General features: G+C 41.0%; 1 protein-coding gene across 2 annotated transcripts in view; it reads right to left on the reverse strand.

Moving 5' to 3' along the window:
- The window catches only part of STARD9 (StAR related lipid transfer domain containing 9), a 106,725-nt gene that overhangs the window by 80,317 nt on the left and 4,951 nt on the right, over window positions 1-21,457 (reverse strand). The window contains exons 1-3 of one of the 2 annotated variants that reach the window (XM_057403917.1): window positions 10,753-10,846; window positions 10,376-10,445; window positions 7,008-7,124 (exon numbers count right to left, since the gene is read on the reverse strand). In XM_057403917.1, the coding sequence (XP_057259900.1) occupies window positions 7,008-7,010 (3 nt within the window). In that variant the 5' untranslated portion in view covers window positions 7,011-7,124; window positions 10,376-10,445; window positions 10,753-10,846. Of the gene's footprint in view, window positions 1-7,007; window positions 7,125-10,375; window positions 10,446-10,752; window positions 10,847-21,457 lie in introns of those variants that run through there. The other variant, XM_057403916.1, reaches the window with a different exon arrangement.

Consider the following 21,457-nt stretch of genomic DNA (forward strand, 5'->3'; position numbering starts at 1 on the left):
AGTCAAGCCCAGAAGTGTGAAATTTCTTGACCTATACAAATATTTATTTCATTCTTTCAAAAGCCTGAGGTAAAATTTCTAACATCTAAATTACAATTTCCTGTATAAAAATTATCCTCTCCATTTAACTGATACACTGAGGTACAACAACTAAGCTTGAGACCTACAAAAAACATTTCAAGAAAATGCAATTGGAGATCTGGATCCCACTGAAACCAGTGCAAGTTGAGCAGTTAAACACTTCTCTGGATTTCATTATCCCTAATATTCAAAGCCTATTAGTCATGGCACATATTCCTCTTATCAAAAGTAGCAGATTGCTACACACCAGCTATCTATGGCAACTGCTGTGTGTAAATACCTGCTTGCACATCCTGTGGGTCAGTCTGCCCACCACAGTTACTGTGCATGCACAATAACCGGATGGGTAGGATGGCTGGAGGGAAGCTGAGGACTGAAACTGTAACAACCAACAACAAGAATACTTCATGCTTCCATGTGTTCTGTAGCCTTAAGAATACTCTTGTGCAGAATACCCTTCAGATTTTGTTTAACTGCTCTTACATGAGATCAAGCTGATTTTTTTTTTGTCAGTAGGACTTAAATGGGCATTTACTTAAGCTTGCAACTGTATTAAACATTTTTCTTTGCTTAGTGGAGCTAAAAAAGACTAGAGGGAAGATTCAGATCTATTTTAGGTTTTACAAAGGAAACTCAAGAGATTGAAACAGACTGTTCTATGCCAGACAAGAATCTAAATAAGTTTAAATTTAGATGTTTGCAGGATGACTATACAGGTCCCAAAGTACCTACAAATTAACTACCATATTCAACCACCAGAATGAATCAGCAAGCCGGAATCTGCCTATAAGAATAAAAATTATAACCCTAAAGATCATTATGAAATCATCACACTTCCATTTTGCAGTAAAACTACTATATGTCATTAATCTCTATTAAGGCATAATCCCAGAGTTATACAATGGCTAAAGAGTGATGGATTTCCAACACTGTCTTTGGAAAACAATCATGAACTACACACAGCTTCCTGAAGACATCTGTGGAGGAAGGGGGTGGGGCAGAAGGAAGCAATAGTCACTTTTACACAAAACGTCCACCTTTACTAAAGAAGGTTTCATATAGTATCAAATTCACGTCTTAGAAAAACTTAATACAAGAATGCAGGGAAACATGTTGAAGCTACTTCATTGTATGCCAATGGTAATGTCCAGGCGCAGACACTCATCACTCTCCCTCTGCAAGACTGAACTACTTCTACAACAACATGGCGCAGAGAAAAATCAAATTTGTCTCAAAAATGGCAGGAAAAGGAACATCATCAAAGTTTTAGGGTTTTTTAAGAGCATAACATTATCTTGACAGTGACCGTTTGGAAAACCATTCCCTTGTTTATAACCTGGAAAATGCAGGTAACAAATTGCAGAGATAAAATTACAAAAACCAGGCATGGCTTTTCCATTTTAAATGCCTATATAATCTTTTAGAGCTTCCTTTTGTTTCTCATTTCCTATTTTGCCCATTAAGTGCTCTGCCCTGTCCCAAATTCAAATTTATTTGCTATCCTTTCTTTCTCTGTTCCCACACAATTTTTTGATACTCAGTTTCTTTCCCTCGGCCATGTAGCCCTACTGCCTCATTCATCTCTCTGTATTTAGAAGGATGTAGCAAATTAGTTTCCTTTCCTTCTTCCTTTGGTGGCCAGCAGCCTTGCTTGATTTAACCAGTGACTCTTCCCTTCGGGCATTTCTTGATTCTCTATTCTGTTTATGCACCAACAAATCCACTTATAGCCCCCCACCCCCAAAACTGTCTTTAACAAAAGAAGGTAGGTTCCCCTTTGGAAAGAATTGCACATCTGTGAAAAACAAATGAAAATCTCAGTTCAACATCAGCGCAAAGTATTCAGCTGTCCAGTGAGAAAACAAAAGCAATAGACCCAAGGATCCCAAACTGGCCACCTAAAAACCAGAGGTAACATTGTAAAATTTGGATTTGAGCTTATTTGGAAAATGAACATAATACTTGCACAGCTGAGCTATTTAAAAAAATCTTACATTTTGTGAAAAAACTATATAACCTCAAAAGGAAGACTAAGAATTCAGACTACTACTATCAGACTTTTAAATTAAGCCTATAAATAACTGGGCCATCATCAGAACACTCGGTAGCTCTGTATTTCACCACAGTTAGGAGAGAAATAAAGAAAGTGTAACTCTGTCTTATGTCTAGCTCCTCAAATGCTTTAAATGAGAAAATAAATAACAGTCAAAGTCTGGCTACTTAGTGGTGCCTTAGAGGTGAGTGGTGTCCCTCAGGGATCGGTGTTGGGACCGGTCTTGTTCGACATCTTTGTCACTGACATGGACAGTGGGATTGAGCGCACCCTCAGCAAGTTTGCCGATGACACCAAGCCGTGTGGTTCGGTTGATACCCTGGAGGGATACCCTGACACGCTTGTGAGGTGGGCTGATGCCAACCTCATGAAGTTTAACCGTGGCAAGTGCAAGGTCCTACAGCTGAGTCGGAGCAATCCAAGGCACAGCTACAAGTTGGGCAGATATGGGTGATATGGCTTAGTGTGAGGTGTCCCTGCCCATGGCAGGGGGGTTGGAACTAGATGGTCTTGAGGTCCTTTCCAACCCTAACTATTCTATGATTCTAAGAGATTCAGAGCAGCCCGGTGGAGGAGGACTTGGGGGTGTTGGTCGATGAGAAAATGAACATGAGGTGGCTTCAGTGTGCGCTCACAGCCCAGAAAGCCAACCGTACCCTGGGCTGAATCAAAAGGAGCGTGACCAGCAGGTCCAAGAAGGTGATCCTGCCCCTCTACTCTGCTCTCAGGAGACCTCACTTGGAGTATTATGTGAGGTTCTGGTGTCCTCAACACAAAAAGGACATGGAACTGTTGGAACAAGTCCAGAGGAGGCCACGAGGATGATCAGGGGACTGGAGCACCTCCCGTATGAAGACAGGCTGAGAAAGTTGGGGCTGTTCAGCCTGGAGAAGAGAAGGCTGCGTGGAGACCTCATAGCAGCCTTCCAGTATCTGAAGGGAGCTTATAAGGATGCTGGGGAGGGACTCTTCATTAGGGACTGCAGTGATAGGACAAGGGGTAACGGGTTGAAACTTAAACAGGGGAAGTTTAGATTGGATATAAGGAGGAAATTCTTTACTGTAAGGATGGTGAGGCACTGGAATGGGTTGCCCAAGGAAGCTGTGAATGCTCTGTCCCTGGCAGTGTTCAAGGCCAGGTTGGAGAGAGCCTTGGGTGACATGGTTTAGTGTGAGGTGTCCCTGCCCATGGCAGGGGGGTTGGAACTAGATGATCTTGAGGTCCTTTCCAACCCTAACTATTTTATGATTCTGCTTGTAACTTAAACCATCTTCCAAACCTGACAGGCTATGCCTGCTAAGAAACCTGTTCATAGACATCAACACTGATGGGGTCTTCTTTCAGCAGTCAAAAATCAGCACTGCTGTTAATTTAATTTTAAACTTTTTTCAGAGATAAGAGGAGGCTTACATTACTTATGCAATGTCAATCAAAAAATACTTTTATATATCATGAAGCGGAATTAACGCTTAGAGTCAACCTTAAAAAAATGTGGACAGCAACACTTCTTAAAAATAATTTCTAATTTTTACTCTTTTTGCTCCAGCTTTTTGAAGGGAAAGGCACTTCCAGTTTCAGTGCTATTAAAAAAATAAATAAAGACACATCATCCATCACATGGGCATTGCAGATTTACTAAATTGGTTCAGTTCCTCTTCAGTTTATTGTACTGCGAGCTTTGCTCTCCCCAAGTTAGGGTGAAAAAATAAATACCCTCCCTATATATTTTTTTTAATTTAAAAAATGCAATAAAAGAAATATTAACATGAATGGATGAGGAAAACCAAACAAGGTGGGCAGCATGTGTTTTACTTGTATTTCCCAAAATGGAAATACAGGTCGCAGAGAGATCACAGTCTTTATAAACAGAAAATAAATCTAAACTTTTCATCCAAACATTTGAAATTAATTACGCATGTGTGATTTAAGCCTGCCACAAATACCTGTGAACTATATGATCAAAACATATAGAGAATAAAATGCATTTGGTGTAGTCATCTCTGGAATGCAAGGGACAGGAACCTGAAGTGAGCAGTGTTAACATCTGGAAGAAACTGTAAGTATTCAAAGAAGCAGATTTGTACCTTTAAAAACCTGGTTTTACATAAACAGGATTTATGATTTGCAGCCCTTGCATTATTATTTTATTGCCACAATTCTTAACAATCGAAGCAGCTGTTAAGAATTCATTTTTATACATCCATCCAGAGGACAAAATAGACAGTTTACCAGAAAACAGCATTCCACAAAATGAACCTGAGGGCAGGTACTTTAATCTGCTTGTCATCCTCAACCAATACACCAGCCACGTATGATAACAGTTGGCAGGACATCATCAAGGGAAAGTAATCCAAGGTCAGCTCATGAAAGAAAGCTTTTATGGGATGACAATATTACCGTAACTCCTTTGGCTGTAGATAGCATCATTGCCATAAGGAAGTTCAGAAATCTCAAGCTCAGCACTGAAATAACGATTCAAAACATGGAATTAGTACAATAAACTTCATTCATACAGTATAAAGGGGCAAACAAATGCACAAAAGCAAGGCAAGACTGCAGTATTCCAGCAGCCCTCTTCTCAAGGACATTTGAAGTATGCCTTACTGGTTCTACAATCACCAAGCCAGGTAAAAAGCTCAAGAAATTCACTCAGGACTCTAGACCTTTCAAAGCATCAGCCCACCTCTAAATTTTTCTTAACTCATGAAAGACGTGTGTCTAAGGTTCAGGAACCCAATGATTACACGAGGCAGAACTGGACATCCTTTCAGCCAGCCTTAAGGCACAAGTAAGGAAAGTATGGCCTGTTACTTCACTGTCTGTGGCCAGGGAGTTCATGTTTCCCCCTCAGTGTTTTTATTGGATAAATTCACATTCTATAACACAATGCTCTCCAGTTGTCTGAAATACCTACACAGCCCCAGCAAGGAAGCTGTGTTTATATTGCATTTTACATTCTTTTTCAATTGCACTTGTATTTAATAACAACCAGAACAAAAATTTATACTTTGTAGCTAATATTTATATTTTCCACTTAACACTTTGATAATTTTTCATACTGAGGAGATATAAAATTACTTGGCAGACTGTATTCATCAACATTTCATCTGCTAAACCATTCCAGCTAGGAAGCCAACTTTCTAAGTGTATGGTGACAGATACAACACAAAAAAAAAAAAAAAACCACAACAGACTAAGCAAGTAAGAAAATATAAGAGGAGTTGGGAGGAACCCCAGCAATTCAACATTTAAAGGTTTATTATTTGTAATATCTAAAATGGAAGTTTATCTACACTTCCCAAATTCCCCAAACCTCTTTCACACTACTGCACCAAGAATGAAACAGAGCACAGTCAAGAATTTCCCCTGTAGTTCTGCTAATTGACAAATCTGATAGTTTTTCCAAGCATTGACTCCCAAAAGTAAAACAATCCTGTGCTCATCAGTACCAGAAATACAAATTTTACAGGACTAGCTCAGTTTTAAGTGAGGCTTACTGTGAAAAGCAACACAATTATACAGTATGAGTTTTCAGGAACAATTGTACTGACAACAAGCAAAATTAAATGAAATAATTCTGAAGACAAAACAGCAGTAAAAACTCGTTTTAATGCTGACATGTGATGGTATGCATACATAGTGAAAAATTCAGACAGCTTTACTGTACATTGTATTTATTTGTAGTAGATTTAATAATCACTTACTCATTAACAAGGAATTGCAATGACCACCTATTTTAATACTGAATCCTTCAATCTTCTTTCTTAACCCATCAAGGATCAGATCTTCTAAGAGGAGTCTCCATCAGTTATAAGGGATTTCCGATGCTTCAGCAAGGAAAAGTGCTCAAAACTATACAGTATAAATACAATTTACTACCATTATTTAAAGGTGTGATTACTTCATTGTTGATCCTCTCAGCAAAATCACTTTGCACTCTTCCACTTTAGAGCTTTCTCCCTTTAGAATCCAATCCCCCATCCCAAATCTCATTGCTAAACTAGAGTCCTCAGATGTCCTGGGTTCAGCAGTAGCAGTCATTTTTCTCCATCTTAGTAGCTGGTGCAGTGCTGTGTTTTTGACTTTCGGCCTGGGAACGGTGCTCACAGCACCGATGTTTTTAGTTACCACTCAAATGTTTGGTCTGCCCAAGGACTTTGTGAGCCTCATGCTCTGCAAGGGAGGAGGGAAAGCCAGGAGGAAGCAGAGACACACACCTGACCCAAACTGACCAAAGAGGTATTCCATACCGCAGCACGTCATGGCCAGGATGTAACAGAGTTACCCGGAAGGGCTAGATCACTGCGGGGTTGGATGAGGTATTGGTCGGTGCATGGTCAGGCTGGGGGGCGAGTTATTGGTCAGCGGGTGGTGAGGTGTTGTATTCTCTTTCCTTGTTATTTCCTTTATCACTATTATTATTGGTGGTAGCAGTAGTGATTTGTGTTATACCTTAGTTACTGGACTGTTCTTATCTCAACCCATGGGAGTTGCATTCTTTTGGTTCTCCTCCCCATTCCTCTGGGAGCAGGGGGAGGGCAAGAAGGGCGGGGAGTGAGACAGCGACTGCATGATTTATGGCTGACTTTGTTTAAACCACAATATCAGATTATCACACTTAATGATCACTGCCAAAGTTAAAAGATCAAATGAAAGTGTGCATTAGTTGACAAACAAGGGTATTGAAGTCGTACTGCACCTATTTAAGACAAAAAGGACTGAGCACTGTAGTATTACAAACAAGGTAAGAAAAAGATGGGGCAGAAAATAGAATTGTATTTCATGTACCCTGTGTCTCAATCTCTTCCTGTAGGTGGAATTATAAGGGACAAACCAGGATGGGAACACAGACACAGAGAACAGCATCACTTACCATTTCCTGAGATGCATACTTTGGATCTTCTGGATCAACTGACCAGTAGCAGTAATCAAAACTGAAGGCCACAGTCTTTTCTCTTGAGTCCCAAGTACTATCCAGCCTACTGTCAACCTGACAACAGAAGGAAAAAGACAGAAAGATCACTTCACTTTGAAGCTGAACAAAAAATAAGCATTTTAAAACTAACAGGAAGGTTATCTAGAATTTGTATTGTGGAAAAGGCACAGTTTACCCTCTTTATTCAATTTTCTTTGATGCTCAGTGCGGAAGAGAAATGCAACCTTCTGAAGCATTTTTACTGAAGGGTTCATTTACTACAGCTAAGGCTCTCCAGGCTGTATACAATAATTTAGTTAATTTTCACATCTATGTATTGGCAGAAAAGCTCTACAAACCTCTAGATAGCTCTCTGTCATTCTTCTATTTCACCAAGAATCACATTACAGAAATCGGGCCCCAAGTGAGAAAACAAAAGCAACTTTCTCACTGCACAGTTGAAAACGCAAATCTCTTCCCCCATTTCCCCTCGGCTTAGTCAAGGTTGCAAGCTAATGCTTCTGTCACTGGGCCTGTACTCACAAAAACAAACTTGACCTTTATGGGTTAATACTAATGACAGTGAAGACTTTCTAAAATAATAGTCAGAAACAGTGACTGAAATTAAGGGACTCATGTAAGTCTTTCTGTATAATCGTGACCAAGAGATTTGTAATACAACAGATAAACTTGCAAACAAGGAACTAGACGTTGCTCTACTCATCAAAGAAGGGGAGCAATGAGTCAAAACATTACACAAAATTAACACTCTCCACACGCAGTTTTGACCTAATTGGTAACATTATTGTAACCTTTGCAGTAACATAAGCAGGAAAGAAAAGGTTTGTTATAGTTTGGTACCTAAACAAACTGCTTAACTAACGGCCCGGGAAACCAGGGGTGACAATGCTGTCTGCCAGAGTACTGGATAAAGGGTGCTGTAAGCACTGAACTCTACTGCCAGCTGGAAAGTTTACAGGGATAATTAATTTACAGACCCATCAGTTAGGCTTGTGGGGTGCTGGGGTTTTTCAACCAAGAAAAACCAAAGAAGACAGAAATAATTTTAAATTATCTTTGAAGTAAGAGGGTTTCATGAATTTTAACTTCTGCATGATTCTAAAATTGTCAACTTGAATTAAATATAAACAAGGTTTCCTTTCAGCAGAATTAATATCTTAGTAAGCCTACAGGTCATCCTCAATAGTAACACTTTTAGTGTCACGATTCAGACACGTTTTTATGCAGTTACCTTTAATTTTCTTAGGTTTTTTGCAGCAATAAGCAGAAGACAGCTTGGAGCACTGCCCTCCTACTGCAATGTGTAAAGTAAAAATTAAAAATAATTAAAAAAAACCCTCCACCTCAGGAAGAGCAGCCCCTGGTCACAGAGATGATGAAGGGCTTTGTTTTGAACTGCAAAGCACACCTACCCCAGATAAAACAACATAAACATTGGTGTATAAATATTCAACACTAACTTGGATTCAAAGGCTGTCTAAATAGAGTTTATACATAAAGCAAACTCACTCCCTCTACGCGCCAATTACAAACTCACAGAGACCAAACATCCAGAAGTCAGCCTCTTTGCAACTCCAAACAACCCTCCTTGTCCCACCACAAGCAACCAGCCCCACTACTGCGGCTTCCCCAGGATGCTGAGGCAAGCCAGAGCTTCTTTAAACAAATACAATCAAAAGCCCTCTGGGTCTGACAAGCTTCAGCTGGACTCAATTAGGCAGCTGCGGGACTGAGGCCTCCACCTGCTGAGGGAAGCTCAGGGGCCCAAATCCTCACAGCCCTGCATCAAAAGGAGCATGACCAGCAGGTCCAAGGAGGTGATCCTGCCCCTCTACTCTGCTCTTGTGAGACCTCACTTGGAGTATTGTGTGCAGTTCTGGTGTCCTCAACATAAAAAGGACATGGAACTGTTGGAACAAGTCCAGAGGAGGGCCACGAGGATGATCAGGGGACTGGAGCACCTCCTGTATGAAGACAGGCTGAGGAAGTTGGGGCTGTTGAGCCTGGAGAAGAGAAGGCTGCGTGGAGACCTCATAGCAGCCTTCCAGTATCTGAAGGGGGCTATAGGGATGCTGGGGAGGGACTCTTCATTAGGGACTGTAGTGACAGGACAAGGGGTAACGGGTTAAAACTTAAACAGGGGAAGTTTAGATTGGATATAAGGAGGAAATTCTTTACTGTAAGGGTGGTGAGGCACTGGAATAGTTTGCCCAGGGAGGTTGTGAATGCTCCATCCCTGGCCAGGTTGGAGAGAGCCTTGGGTGACATGGTTTAGTGTGAGGTGTCCCTGCCCATGACAGGGGGGGTGGAACTGGATGATCTTGAGGTCCTTTCCAACCCTGACTATTCTATAGTTCTGTAAATACACCCTTTGAAAAGGAAATAGGCAAAACATAAGCAATATTTTACATCCATGAGGCCTCTCATGCCCCTAATACTTTTCCTCTTCTTTCTTTAAAACAAGCACCTGTATTCACTACAAAAATAATTATAATGGGAAAAAGTAAATAATTTAACTCCATTCCATTTTTGCCTGGGTTTCTCTTCAAAACAAAGTATTCTTGAACTAGCAATTTAGAACAGCTGAATTGCTTGCAGACATAAAGAAAAAGGAGAAAAGAAATGCAAAATGCATCCATCTTCTAGGATCCCCACTGTAATCTCATGGTTCGTTTTTATTTGCCTTTTGACAAGAAACATGTTTGACAACACAAAATTGCTTTGCTTCTATTCTGTTAATTTAGTGAAGGGCCACAGGAGCTTTAAGTAGTTCAAGAGCCTAAACCAGAGGGCTGGTTCCCATGCGTGCTGGCTCCAGAACTCTCAAGGACAACAGCTACATTCAGTTTATTCTTACAGCTCTTGGTCTCTTACCAAGGCCTGAAGTGTAGCTGAACACATTTTGCTTCATTTCATGCAAGTCAGTTGCACTCTGAGAGCAAGTATGAGGAGGAGGCACGCAGGGAAAGAAATTGTGCAGATGTTAGAGAGATAAGCACAAAATCCTAAGCAATTTACTAACAGCTTTGAATGATGGCGCACAGCCAGACTGCAGAAGCTTTCACAAATGTAAAATACAGAAAACACAACTACATATTACATCCCCTGTCAAAAAAAAGACCATACAAACCCAAACCAAAACAATCCTCCCTCACACTTTCACTGCGGTTTATTCTAGAGCTTTGCTGGTTTAAACTTCTCCCTTAGCATTTCATTTAGAATGATTCAATAGGCAAGCAAACACAGAAAAGAATCAGGATATCAGGATCCTTATGTGAGAAAGTGAAGACAACAAAAAAGCATACCTTTATATTTCTGATTTTTGCCACTTTGCCATCAACTTCTACAATGACTCTTCCTCCTTCTGCACTCTCTCTGGAAACAGAACATATTAAAAAATCCGTATATAATATGAAGACTTAGAAAGGTGAATATCAAATTTGTAAACCCCAGAAATTTGTGTTTACTTTGACAAACTACAAATCAGAGGTATAATCCAGAAACTTTTGCTTATAAGACACTCTGTGACAGGGTGTAGCACTGGCACATCTGCAGTCAGGTACCTCAATAGTGGGCAGTAGAACTTCAGGACTGGGGTGATGAAACAGTTTCGAAGTCCTTGGTCCTTGTCCTAAATACTTTGTTAGGATTTTATTTCTGATTAAGAGTCGTTTTAACTTACATTTAGAAGGAAGTAGAGTGGAGCACCGATTGGTTATGCTTTGTGGAGTACGGATCCACATCACATACTTGTGAGCCACAAGTGTCATCAGGCTGCACTGTCTGATTTTTACCACAAAATCCACAGTGTTTGTTGTAGTCCTCAGAAAAGTCCTTTTTAGATAAGCAAAACTGTGCTGAAATGTAAATGAACAGGATTGCTCCCTAAGTACAAAGGACCATGCACTGTCTAAAAATCCACTGAACGCAGCTGTGACTGGCTACTACAGCCAACTTCCACTTCCAAAACGAGTCACACTAGAAAACAATGAAAAAAGGATGTGGCCAAAGAAAAAAAAAAACAAAACACCTTATTTCTGGGCCAACGGCATGATAGCTAAATAATTATTGTGGATCTTCTACATAGCAGGACAGAAATGAGGAAGAAGAGGTCAGTGGCCTACTTCTATGACAGCACAAAAACAAACTCTTTGGTACTGACAGGCGAAGAACAGGAAAAATATTTTTTTATCCTTTATATTTCTTCCATATTTTCCTTTGTGCTCTGATACTGACAAATCTTGTAAGCTGCAGCTTTACCATACGGTTTAATTTTGATAAAGCCTGTATTTTGATGAACGCCTTTGTAAAGTTGGAAGAAGCTGCTTTAAAAATAAAATCAATTTTGTCCTTACTGCATTTTTGTCATACTGTTTGAAATTAAACTGAAGGCACAAACACTATCATTTGACATTAGCTGTATACCTATCCTCTATCATCAGGTCAGTTAATAAGATAAAACAAGAGTTAGAAAATTCAAACCCAGTTGACCACTCTTCATTCATATCCCTAGATCTGTCTTTTCTCATTACTTATGTACAGACATATTTACTCCCCCACTGATTATAATTTCCTTTCACTGCCAGCTCTAATGTCCAGGCAGCAAACAGTACAACATGCCCTGCCTCTGATGGTCTCTCTGGTTCTGTTTTCACTCCACACTTCCTGTACTAAAACAACATTCAAAACAGCATCTTAGGACACTTAAGACTTCTACAGAGACCATAAAATCATAGAATAGTTAGGGTTGGAAAGGACCTTAAGATCATCAAGTTCCAACCCCCCTGCCATGGGCAGGGACACTTCACACTAAACCATGTCACCCAAGCCTCTGTCCAACCGGGACTTAAACACCTCCAGGGATGGAGCATTCACAGTTTCCTTGGGCAACCCATTCCAGTGTCTCACCACCCTAACAGGAAAGAATTTCCTCCTTATATCCAATCTAAACTTCCCCTGTTTAAGTTTTAACCTGTTACCTCTTGTCCTGTCACTACAGTCCCTAATGAAGAGTCCATCCCCAGCATCCCTATTGGCCCCCTTTAGATACTGGAAGGCTGCTATGAGGTCTCCATGCAGCCTTCTCTTCTCCAGGCTCAACAGCCCCAACTTTCTCAGCCTGTCTTCATACAGGAGGTGCTCCAGTCCCCTGATCATCCTCATGGCCCTCCTCTGGACTTGTTCCAACAGTTCCATGTCCTTTTTATGTTGATCCCTGTAGCATTTGAGCTTTACAAGCATACAGAAGTTTTAAACAGATTTTCGAGCATAGACCATCCCTGTTTTGCAGATAGAAATAATGCTTTACCTTAAAGTCTCTGTACTTCACATTACTAATTTTGAGAAGCTGCCCAGAGACAGACTAAACTTAGTATCTTCTGTAATACATACTCAGACATGGCACTTCGGATAGAAAATGCAAGCACAGCTCCCAGAAGTTTTAGTTAAGCTGTGAGTGCTCAGCAGTTCAACACATCACTCACCAGAGCCCCGAGTCAGATCCCAGGAGAAAAAGGAACACTCAAAAGGGAGGGCATTTGCGTTACGTACAGCTGGGTACCAAATGTTGCATTATGTACACCTGAGGACTGAGCAGAGGCCTCATAAGGCTTCCTGAAGAACAAATGACCAAGGACAACAAGGGCCTAAGGATACAGGCTGTATCTTAAGGTAGAAATTTCCAACTGATGCATTTAATCTGTATATGTGCAACTTCACAGATGTTGTAAAAAGCAAGTGTTTGCCAACACAAGTAAGTTTGGGGGCATAAGAAGCTCAGACCCTCAATAACAAGCAGTGCTCCCAACCCCACCTGTAATAATTACATGAAACTTGTACATGGCTTCCATCCACAAGTGTTACACACTGTGAATGAATGACTTTATGCTATGGATTGTCATCACCTGGTGCTCTCCCAGGCCATAGTCATTACTGAAGATTCAAGATAAAGAAAAAACTCCAAACATAAAACCTTTAAGGTACAAAAAATTCTTATGTAAAAAATTATGAACTTATATACTTACATAAAATACTATTAAAAAGACAACAGAATAAAATCACCACATCTTCTTTAACCACAGGGTAATAAGGATCCCTCACTATGCAGACAAAAAGCTCAATGCAACAGTCACAGCTTTGTTCAAGTCTCATGACAAGAAAGCCACCAACAAAGAGGGATAGATCTAAAGTCTCCCATTGCCCTGGGTACAGATTCACAGCACCCATACCTTTATCTTAACTGCAGAGGTTGCAAGAGGCAGTTCCTCTTTTCTGCTCCAACCTGCCACATGTATTCCCACTTCTTTTCTTGCGTCTGATCTACCAATCACACCTCCATGTAATGATTCAGATCAGCTGCGATCGGAAAACAGACACCCCAAAATAAATACTCAGTGTGCCACAGGACCAGTGAGCTTTTCCAGAGCACTGAGGACGTTGCTCACACAGTTGCTAAGCCAAAGCAAGAGAAAGGGCAGGAACACAAAGTGGTGGGATTGGAGACCAATCCCTTGTGTAGCAGTTTTTGGCCAGAAAGCATTGAGCATAAACAGAGCTGGACCTGCAGCCATTCCCAGCTCTACAAACCATACATTCAGCCTCCTCATAACCCTGTGTTTATATTATGCTCCATTTAGGTACAAACCAAAGAAATCTGGGAGAGAAAGCACAGCTCAATATCCACAGCCCAGGGGGCAAAGCAGACTCACAACTGTTGTAGATATTCTGACCTTAACTCCAGATTGCAAACACTACAAAAGCTCTCTCAACAGAAATAGTGTTTATCAGTACAGCACTACACAAATGTGGGCAGCAGTTTGCATTTCACTGATAAAACAATTTTTCACCCTTATGAACAGGTGTTTTGCTCCACAGGTATGAAAGCTGTATTGCTTATACTAATAAAACTAAAGTACACTCCAAAGTGTACTCCAAAATACACTTCTCTAGAAATACGTTTGACTTCTGCTGCTCAGAAGTCACAGTGATCCCGATATTTAGTTTCCCCATCCTTCCTTCTTTCCCACTTCTGAAAAAATCATGCTATGTTTGGGAAATGCCTTTCTTTGAAATTACTTTGCATGAAAAGAAGTCATCCGTACAAAGATAAAGCTGTAGCAAGACCATTTAATGGTACATGTCCCAGGAAAGACCTGGATCTTCTTAGGCACAGAAAGTTTTAGAGAAATGCAAACCCAGCAATGGGGCAGGGACACAAGTACAGAATGCAGTGGCAGGGCTGTACAGGGAGCTACAAGAGAGACTTGATGAAAGCAAAGCTGCTGTGGCAGTCCAAAGGAGATTTCCTTGTACCATTTGCTGCTCCTATGACTAATGATTTCTCCAGCCAGCATGTAAAGTTAATGCAATCCCAGAGGGACAACAGACACTCCGGAAGACACAGAAAAACGAGCCAGGAGAAAAGAATCTCAGGAGGATCAAGACTCCTGACAGGACATTACACAGCTTGCTGGATTCACTCGGATAAGTTCAGACACAGAGTACAGAAGTGCAAGGAGGTATACAGAGCTGCGGGAAGCAGTGGGTGGAAAGAAAGGGGACAGCTGCTTATTTTAGACTCTAAGATTTGCCCCACTTCTCCACCCTCTCAAATAACAGGCACTTGGAGAACAAAGGAGCTGACTTTTGAGAAGTCGTCTGTTTATCTTAAAACCATGTACATGCACTCAAGCAAAAATACTGGAGTCATTAGCAGTAGTCCTGTCATGCAATGAAACTGCTTCTACAAATACAGACCACCAAAGTACTCACCAATCAAACATAGCAAAGCCGATATATAGCACTTGAGTACATGAGAAATCTGAAACAACTTCTGAAAGAATTTAATTGTGTCTACTCATAAAAACTTTGAAAATAACCCTTCACTGTAAATGTTGCAAGTACTTACACTTCCCTACCTATTCCTATCACCCACGTTAACTCCAAATCCAATTCCAACCTATACTATGACAGAGGACCTCAAAAGCAGTACAGCAACAGCACCAATGCTTCCCCTCTGGCAGAGATTTTTTTACTGTTCTGGGCAATTGTGTAAGTTCTGTTCCAGACAAAATAAGTTGAGAACACATCTGTTGAGAGACCAAAGCTGCAATAAGAGGAGCCCCAAGAGTCCATGCTGCTCCATAAGAAATGGTAGGGAAGAAGAATGCCAAAGCCTTCAGCTATTAGAGCTCCTGCACTCCAGTGACAAGCTTCTACAACCACAACTTTCCTAAACAGAGCATCCCCTCACAACACCAGCACAATCTATATCCTTATCCCTACCACTGTAATCTGTGAAAGTCAAGCTGCTAATAATATGAGCAACCCAGCTTTGGCAGGGGTTTTTAATTACAAAACAAAACCAAAAAATAACCAATCAAGTAAATTTACCTCATTTGTTTTCAATGTTTCCCATTATTTAGAACTATCCAATACCATTTGGGGTATTTCTCTTTAAGTCATAATTGGGTTACTGTGTCTTGCAAAGAGCAGTGCACACCCAGTCAGCAATCCTCCTACCAAATTCAGAACAGATGTTTATAAATAATTTAAAAGTCTATATTGAAGCCAAGTACACAGAGTTCACCAAGACAGCACGCTGCTATACTAGACATGCTGCCCATGTTATCTTCCAAGTCTACTCCTAACTGCACAGACTTCATTCTCCGATAATGACTAACATAATCTGATAGTCAAAATTCACCATTCTTAGTGATCACCATCATCCTCATGTGATTTCCTGATTCTCCTTTGCAAATTGTATATGGCAACGAAAAATAGGAATTTTTGGTGCAGGATGTGGTGGGATAGCAGCTAGCATAGAGAGGTTTTGGATTTGTGCTAGAAACAGTGTTGATAACACAGGGATGATTTATTGCTGAGCAGTGCCCACATAGAGTCAAGGCTTTTCTGCTTCTCACACCACCCCGCCAAGAGTAGGCTGGGGATGCTTGAGAGCTGGGAGGAGACACAGCCAGGACAGCTGACCCCGATGGACCCAAGGGATATTCCATCCCATATCCATATGCCATCATGCTCAGCGTAAAAACTGGGGGAAGAAGAAGGAAGGGGGAGACATCCTGAGTTATGCCCTCTTGTCTTCCCAAGTAACCATTATACGAGATGGAGCTGCTTTCCTGGAGATGACTGAAAACCTGCCTGCGATGGGAAGCAGTGAACGAATTCCTTGTTTTGCTTTGCTTGTGTGCATGACTTCTGCTTTGCTGATTAAACTGTCTTTATCTCAACCCATGAGGTTTGTCACTTTTACTTCAGTTCTCCACCCCAGCCTACCAGGGAGCAGTGAGTGAGCGCCTGTGTGGTGCTTAGTTTTCAGTTGGGGTTAAACCATGACAGACATGAACATAAGGCATTGTCAGTGGTCTTTTCGCATACACACCTACTCAAACAAACAGCTGTCTTCACTTAATCTTTCCAGACTTCTGATCCATATAACCATGAGCTAGGAGAGGAAGTGCAAGCTGGCCTCCTCCAGTCACAGTAAGCTCTGCAATCCTGCCCGTGTGATGGCACAGTATAAGAAGAGTGTTTCTGTCTGCACTGTCTCTGAACTCTTGTACTGCCAGAACAAGACCATGAGGCATTTTCCTTCAGCAATACATGCCAGAAACACTCCTGATGAAAGTCTTTTCATCAGTCATACCACCAGCATTTAGGGAAGCATGAATAAAGAGGATTTAAATCAAAGCTGCAGTCCAGTCAATCTGGTTTCATCCACCCTTGATTTTCCAACTGTTTACTGAGTAATAAGATAGTATTTTTGCATCAAAGAAATTCTGTGCAAATGCCATGATTTCCATGCAAACCAGAACATGGATACAGTGATCAGTTTTCATTCCACCAGGACAGAACTTCAATTTTCAACCACAATCAAATACATGACTCTGACACTGAACGCTGCAGTACACCGTCTCTTTCCTCCTCCTTAGGTACCTCTTTGATTGTATCAAAAGCAGCTACTGCAGTAAGCCCTTAAATTCTATAGAGGTGTAAAACTTCATGATTTTGTTTAAAATTTATGCTACAGATAGAAAGATGGCAGGAAAATTTTACAAGTGCATTGCTTTTTAAAGTTCACATAACACATTGGACTAAAGAGAAAGGATTTTGGGAAATCCTATCCAAAACTTGTATAAATTCTCCGTGTACATTGGTGTTGTCTCACCATGTAGAATCATAGAATCATAGAATAGTTAGGATTGGAAAGGACCTTAAGATCATCGAGTTCCAATATCCCTGCCATGGGCAGGGACCCCTCACACCAAACCGTGTCACCCAAGGCTCTCCCCAACCTGGCCCTCAACACCACAAGGGATGGAGCATTCACAACCTCCCTGGGCAACCCATTCCAGTGCCTCACCACCCTAACAGTAAATAATTTCCTCCTTATATCCAATCTAAACTTCCCCTGTTTAAGTTTTAACCCATTACCCCTTGTCCTGTCACTACAGTCCCTAATGAAGAGTCCCTCCCCAGCATCCCTACAGGCCCCCTTCAGATACTGGAAGGCTGCTATGAGGTCTCCATGCAGCCTTCTCTTCTCCAGGCTGAACAGCCCCAACTTTCTCAGCCTATCTTCATACAGGAGGTGCCCCAGTCCCCTGATCATCCTTGTGGCCTCCTCTGGACTTGCTCCAACAGTTCCATGTCCCTTTTATGTTGAGGACACCAGAACTGCACACAATGCTCCAGGTGAGGTCTCACAAGAGCAGAGTAGAGAGGCAGGATCACCTCCTTCAACCTGCTGGTCACGCTCCTTTTGATGCAGCCCAGGATATGGTTGGCTTTCTGGGCTGCAAGCGCACACTGAAGCCAGCTCATGTTCATTTTCTCATTGACCAACACCCCCAAGTCCTTCTCCACAGGGCTGGTCTGAATCTCTTCTCTGCCCAACCTGTAGCTGTGCCTGGGATTGCTCCGACCCAGCTGTAGGACCTTGCACTGGTCACAGTTAAACCTCATGAGGTTGGCATCAGCCCACCTCACAAGCGTGTCAAGGTCCCTCTGGATGGCATTCCTTCCCTGCAGGGTATCAACTGAACCACACAGCTTGGTGTCATCGGCAAACTTGCTGAGGGCGCACTCAATCCCACTGTCCATGTCACCACAAAGGTTCCACAAGACTAGTATCCAACCAATGCACCATTCCCCAGGGAACATGTGCATGCAGTTGCATTATCTTATGTTACTACAACTTCTCTCAGATAAAGTATGTGGTCTTAGAGATACTGCCCACCAAAGACATGGATCTGGCCAAGTTATTTGATGACATTTTATCCTATTTTTCTTTGCTGCATACAAAAAAAAAAAATCTGATCTCTTCTCCAAAACATTCTGACACTCACAAAGTATTCTGAGGACTTGGAAGGAAAAGCGTTCTATGAAAACACAAAACATTAGTTAGAAGGCTTCCAAAAGCTGTTTTTTTTCTGTTGCTGTTTAAGGCTGCTGCAATAACTGCTTCTTCATAGGCAACAAGAGAGGTGAAGGAAGAGAAGAGACAGCCTCTTACTCTGTGAAGTAAACCGCCAGTAAGCTTACTGTGAAGTAAACCTTGTGCTCCTGGGTTAAATGAGTACAGCATTGTCACATAACAGCAGCAGAAGCATCATTTTGTGTGGAATGGGCAATGGTGGCTACTCAGGACATGCAGAGTCCTGCCCTTTTAAAGAACTATAAGGTCTGCCCTTTACCAAAGCTACAAAACTTGCTTCACACAACTGCAAGAAGAATACATCTGGGAAAGGCTGCTGATGCAGCACCCTTATGAAAACACAGATGTGGCTTACGAAAACCACCTGCTAATGCCCAGTACAGATACTAAGATAAAAGAGCGGCCACCCCAATGATAGCTTACATGGAACTTTAAATAGTAGACTAGGTAAAAGAAAATAACTAATTTGAGAGAGGGGAAAAGACGCCAAGATAACCTTAACAATAGGCTAGGTTACAAAACAGGATACACAAATGTTGAAACACATTTGTTTGGGAGAGGGACCTCCTTTATAAACACAATATTAGAATCTCAACTTTTCTTTTAAAAATCCCAGCTCTTCTGTGAAAAGAAGCTTGAAATCACGAGCAATGCATAACCAATGCAGTTTGCATGGGTTTTCAGACAGCAAGTCTTTTAAGCCCAAGAAAGCTGTTTCCTACCATTGTGTACCAACCCCTAAACACACAATTTTTGGGACAGAGTTCAGCTACCACCACCTGAAGAAAGGGACTGTCATTTAACAGAGGGACACAGAGGAAGAACACACACTCAACCAACCAACACAGTAGATAAATGTAGATAAAAGCCTGCTTTTCCTCTAGGTGTGAGGGGATTTCAGCACCCAGATAGCAAGGAATATGTATACTAAAGAGTAAAACTGAGAAGGGTAAAGAAACAAGCTCAGGGTAGGAGAAAGACATTTCACTGAGCTCATCGTCCTGCCTTAGCCCTGAACCTTGAATAGCATGAGAACTGCGTAACAGTTCTAGGCAACCTAAAAGGTGTTTTCTGATCTTGCCTGTTACCTGTTTTTTCCTATACTTATACCTTTATTTTCAGAGACGTTTTGGCCCCTTTGAGATCACAGACAATTTTGTCATTTTCTTCAAAGAAAGTAGTAATTGTTTTGCATTTGAAAATCACATCCATATGGAATATATGTTGAATACCTATTAAACAAAATTATTCTACATCCATTTCCCAGAGAATTTTTGACTGAAATATATTTCTTGTGGTAATGTAAAATCTATACAGGTTTCCAATTACTTCCAGTAAAGCAGTTAATGGAGATGATAGTAATATTCCATTAACAGAGAGCTAATTTATCCAACACACTTGGGTCACAAAGCAAAGTTTAAGCAGCTCAAGAAAAGTACTAAGAAAAAACCATCACATCTACATTTAGAAACACAAAGGGAAATGAATGTTCTCTCCTTGAAACCATTGGGGTTATTTAAAGAACATTAAATACAAACAATCTTAAAGCACTAACCAAAAAGCACAGAAAAGGGAACTAAAGAAGCTGAAGCTGTAAAAACAAACTGTACTGATACTAATGATACTAGTGTCATTACACATTTGTATCAAACACATTTGAAGTACTGTATCACAACAACAATTTGAATAAAGTAGGGACATGGTTTTTTATTTTATTTTATATATAATTGGAAAAGCTTTTTAAATGTTAACCTAAATGATAACCTATGGCTATCTTTCCTCAGAATACATGCCTCTTAACAGTGACATTATGAAATTTAAGCAGCTAGTGGAGAATAAATGTTTTAGAAAGAATATGCTTGGATAATTTGTTTTGGTGGGGGTAGGAGGGAGAATAATAATCTCCAATCTGCTGTTGCTTTAATTTTGTTTTGATATGGCATTTAACATCTGTTATGCATAAGATTCAAGGAATGTTTTCTACAAAATCTGCTGCAAGTTACCACTCTTGTCAGCAGTAAGCCATATTGTTGTATTGAAGTTCTTGTGGTTATACATGAGCATGTAAACTTGCTAATACGGCAGTCTATAAAATAGCAACAAGTCTTGCTTACAGAATAATCCTTCCTTTTACTTACCACACTAATTACAAAGAACAAAGGAGACGTTCCACAGCAGATACTAGTTAATGAAGCTGATGCTGCAGCATCAGATTAGTAAAGGCGTATGCAGTAAAACCCAATAGTGATTTATTTTGCATAATTTCAATAATTATTTTTAAAGGAATTTCAGTTTTCCACACCGCTTTCCTTCGGAATAGAAACTAATTATAAATATTCACATCATAAAGCACTAACCAGCTTAGCTCCTCTCGCGCCTATTCACTGCAGCTATGCTCAATGCACTGCTCAGGTTAGCCTGGCACACCAAGCACATTCCTGGAGATCATAAGAAGAAACTTTCCCTACGATTCCATTGCAGCCTGAAGCCTTGGGGTTGCTCCTACCCATCACCCAAGTTCTTTTTTCTCAAACATAACTCTTCCATCCTGATCCCATCCTTGAGCCTCACTACCTGCTGCATCCCTTGAAGGCAATTAGGACTGTGCCATACACAGCAGCAGTGATGAGGAAAACAACTGCTGCAGCTCAGACTATGACAGTAAATACCTGCACAGCTGGAAGTGTGATTCAGCTTTGCCACTTGGGTCTACCCAGGCATTTCTTTGATGCTCTCATTTGTCAAGAGTGGCAAATGAGAGCATCAGGAACTCCTGAGGGGACTGGGAAATAAGCAGCTCACCAGGAGACTTCAAGTTACAGCTTGGAAACAATGCAAAACAGAAAAAGGCAAAGGGCAGCTTTTGGGTTAATTAACTTGTTTAGCAACTCATTCAGGTGACATGTCTATGAAGTCTGTAGAGGATGGGAGA

This window comes from Pezoporus wallicus, unplaced genomic scaffold (genome assembly GCF_028554395.1).
Source record: "Pezoporus wallicus isolate ANWC-B61680 ecotype Strahan unplaced genomic scaffold, APGP_CSIRO_Pwel_v1 contig_8673, whole genome shotgun sequence".
NCBI lineage: Eukaryota > Metazoa > Chordata > Aves > Psittaciformes > Psittacidae > Pezoporus > Pezoporus wallicus.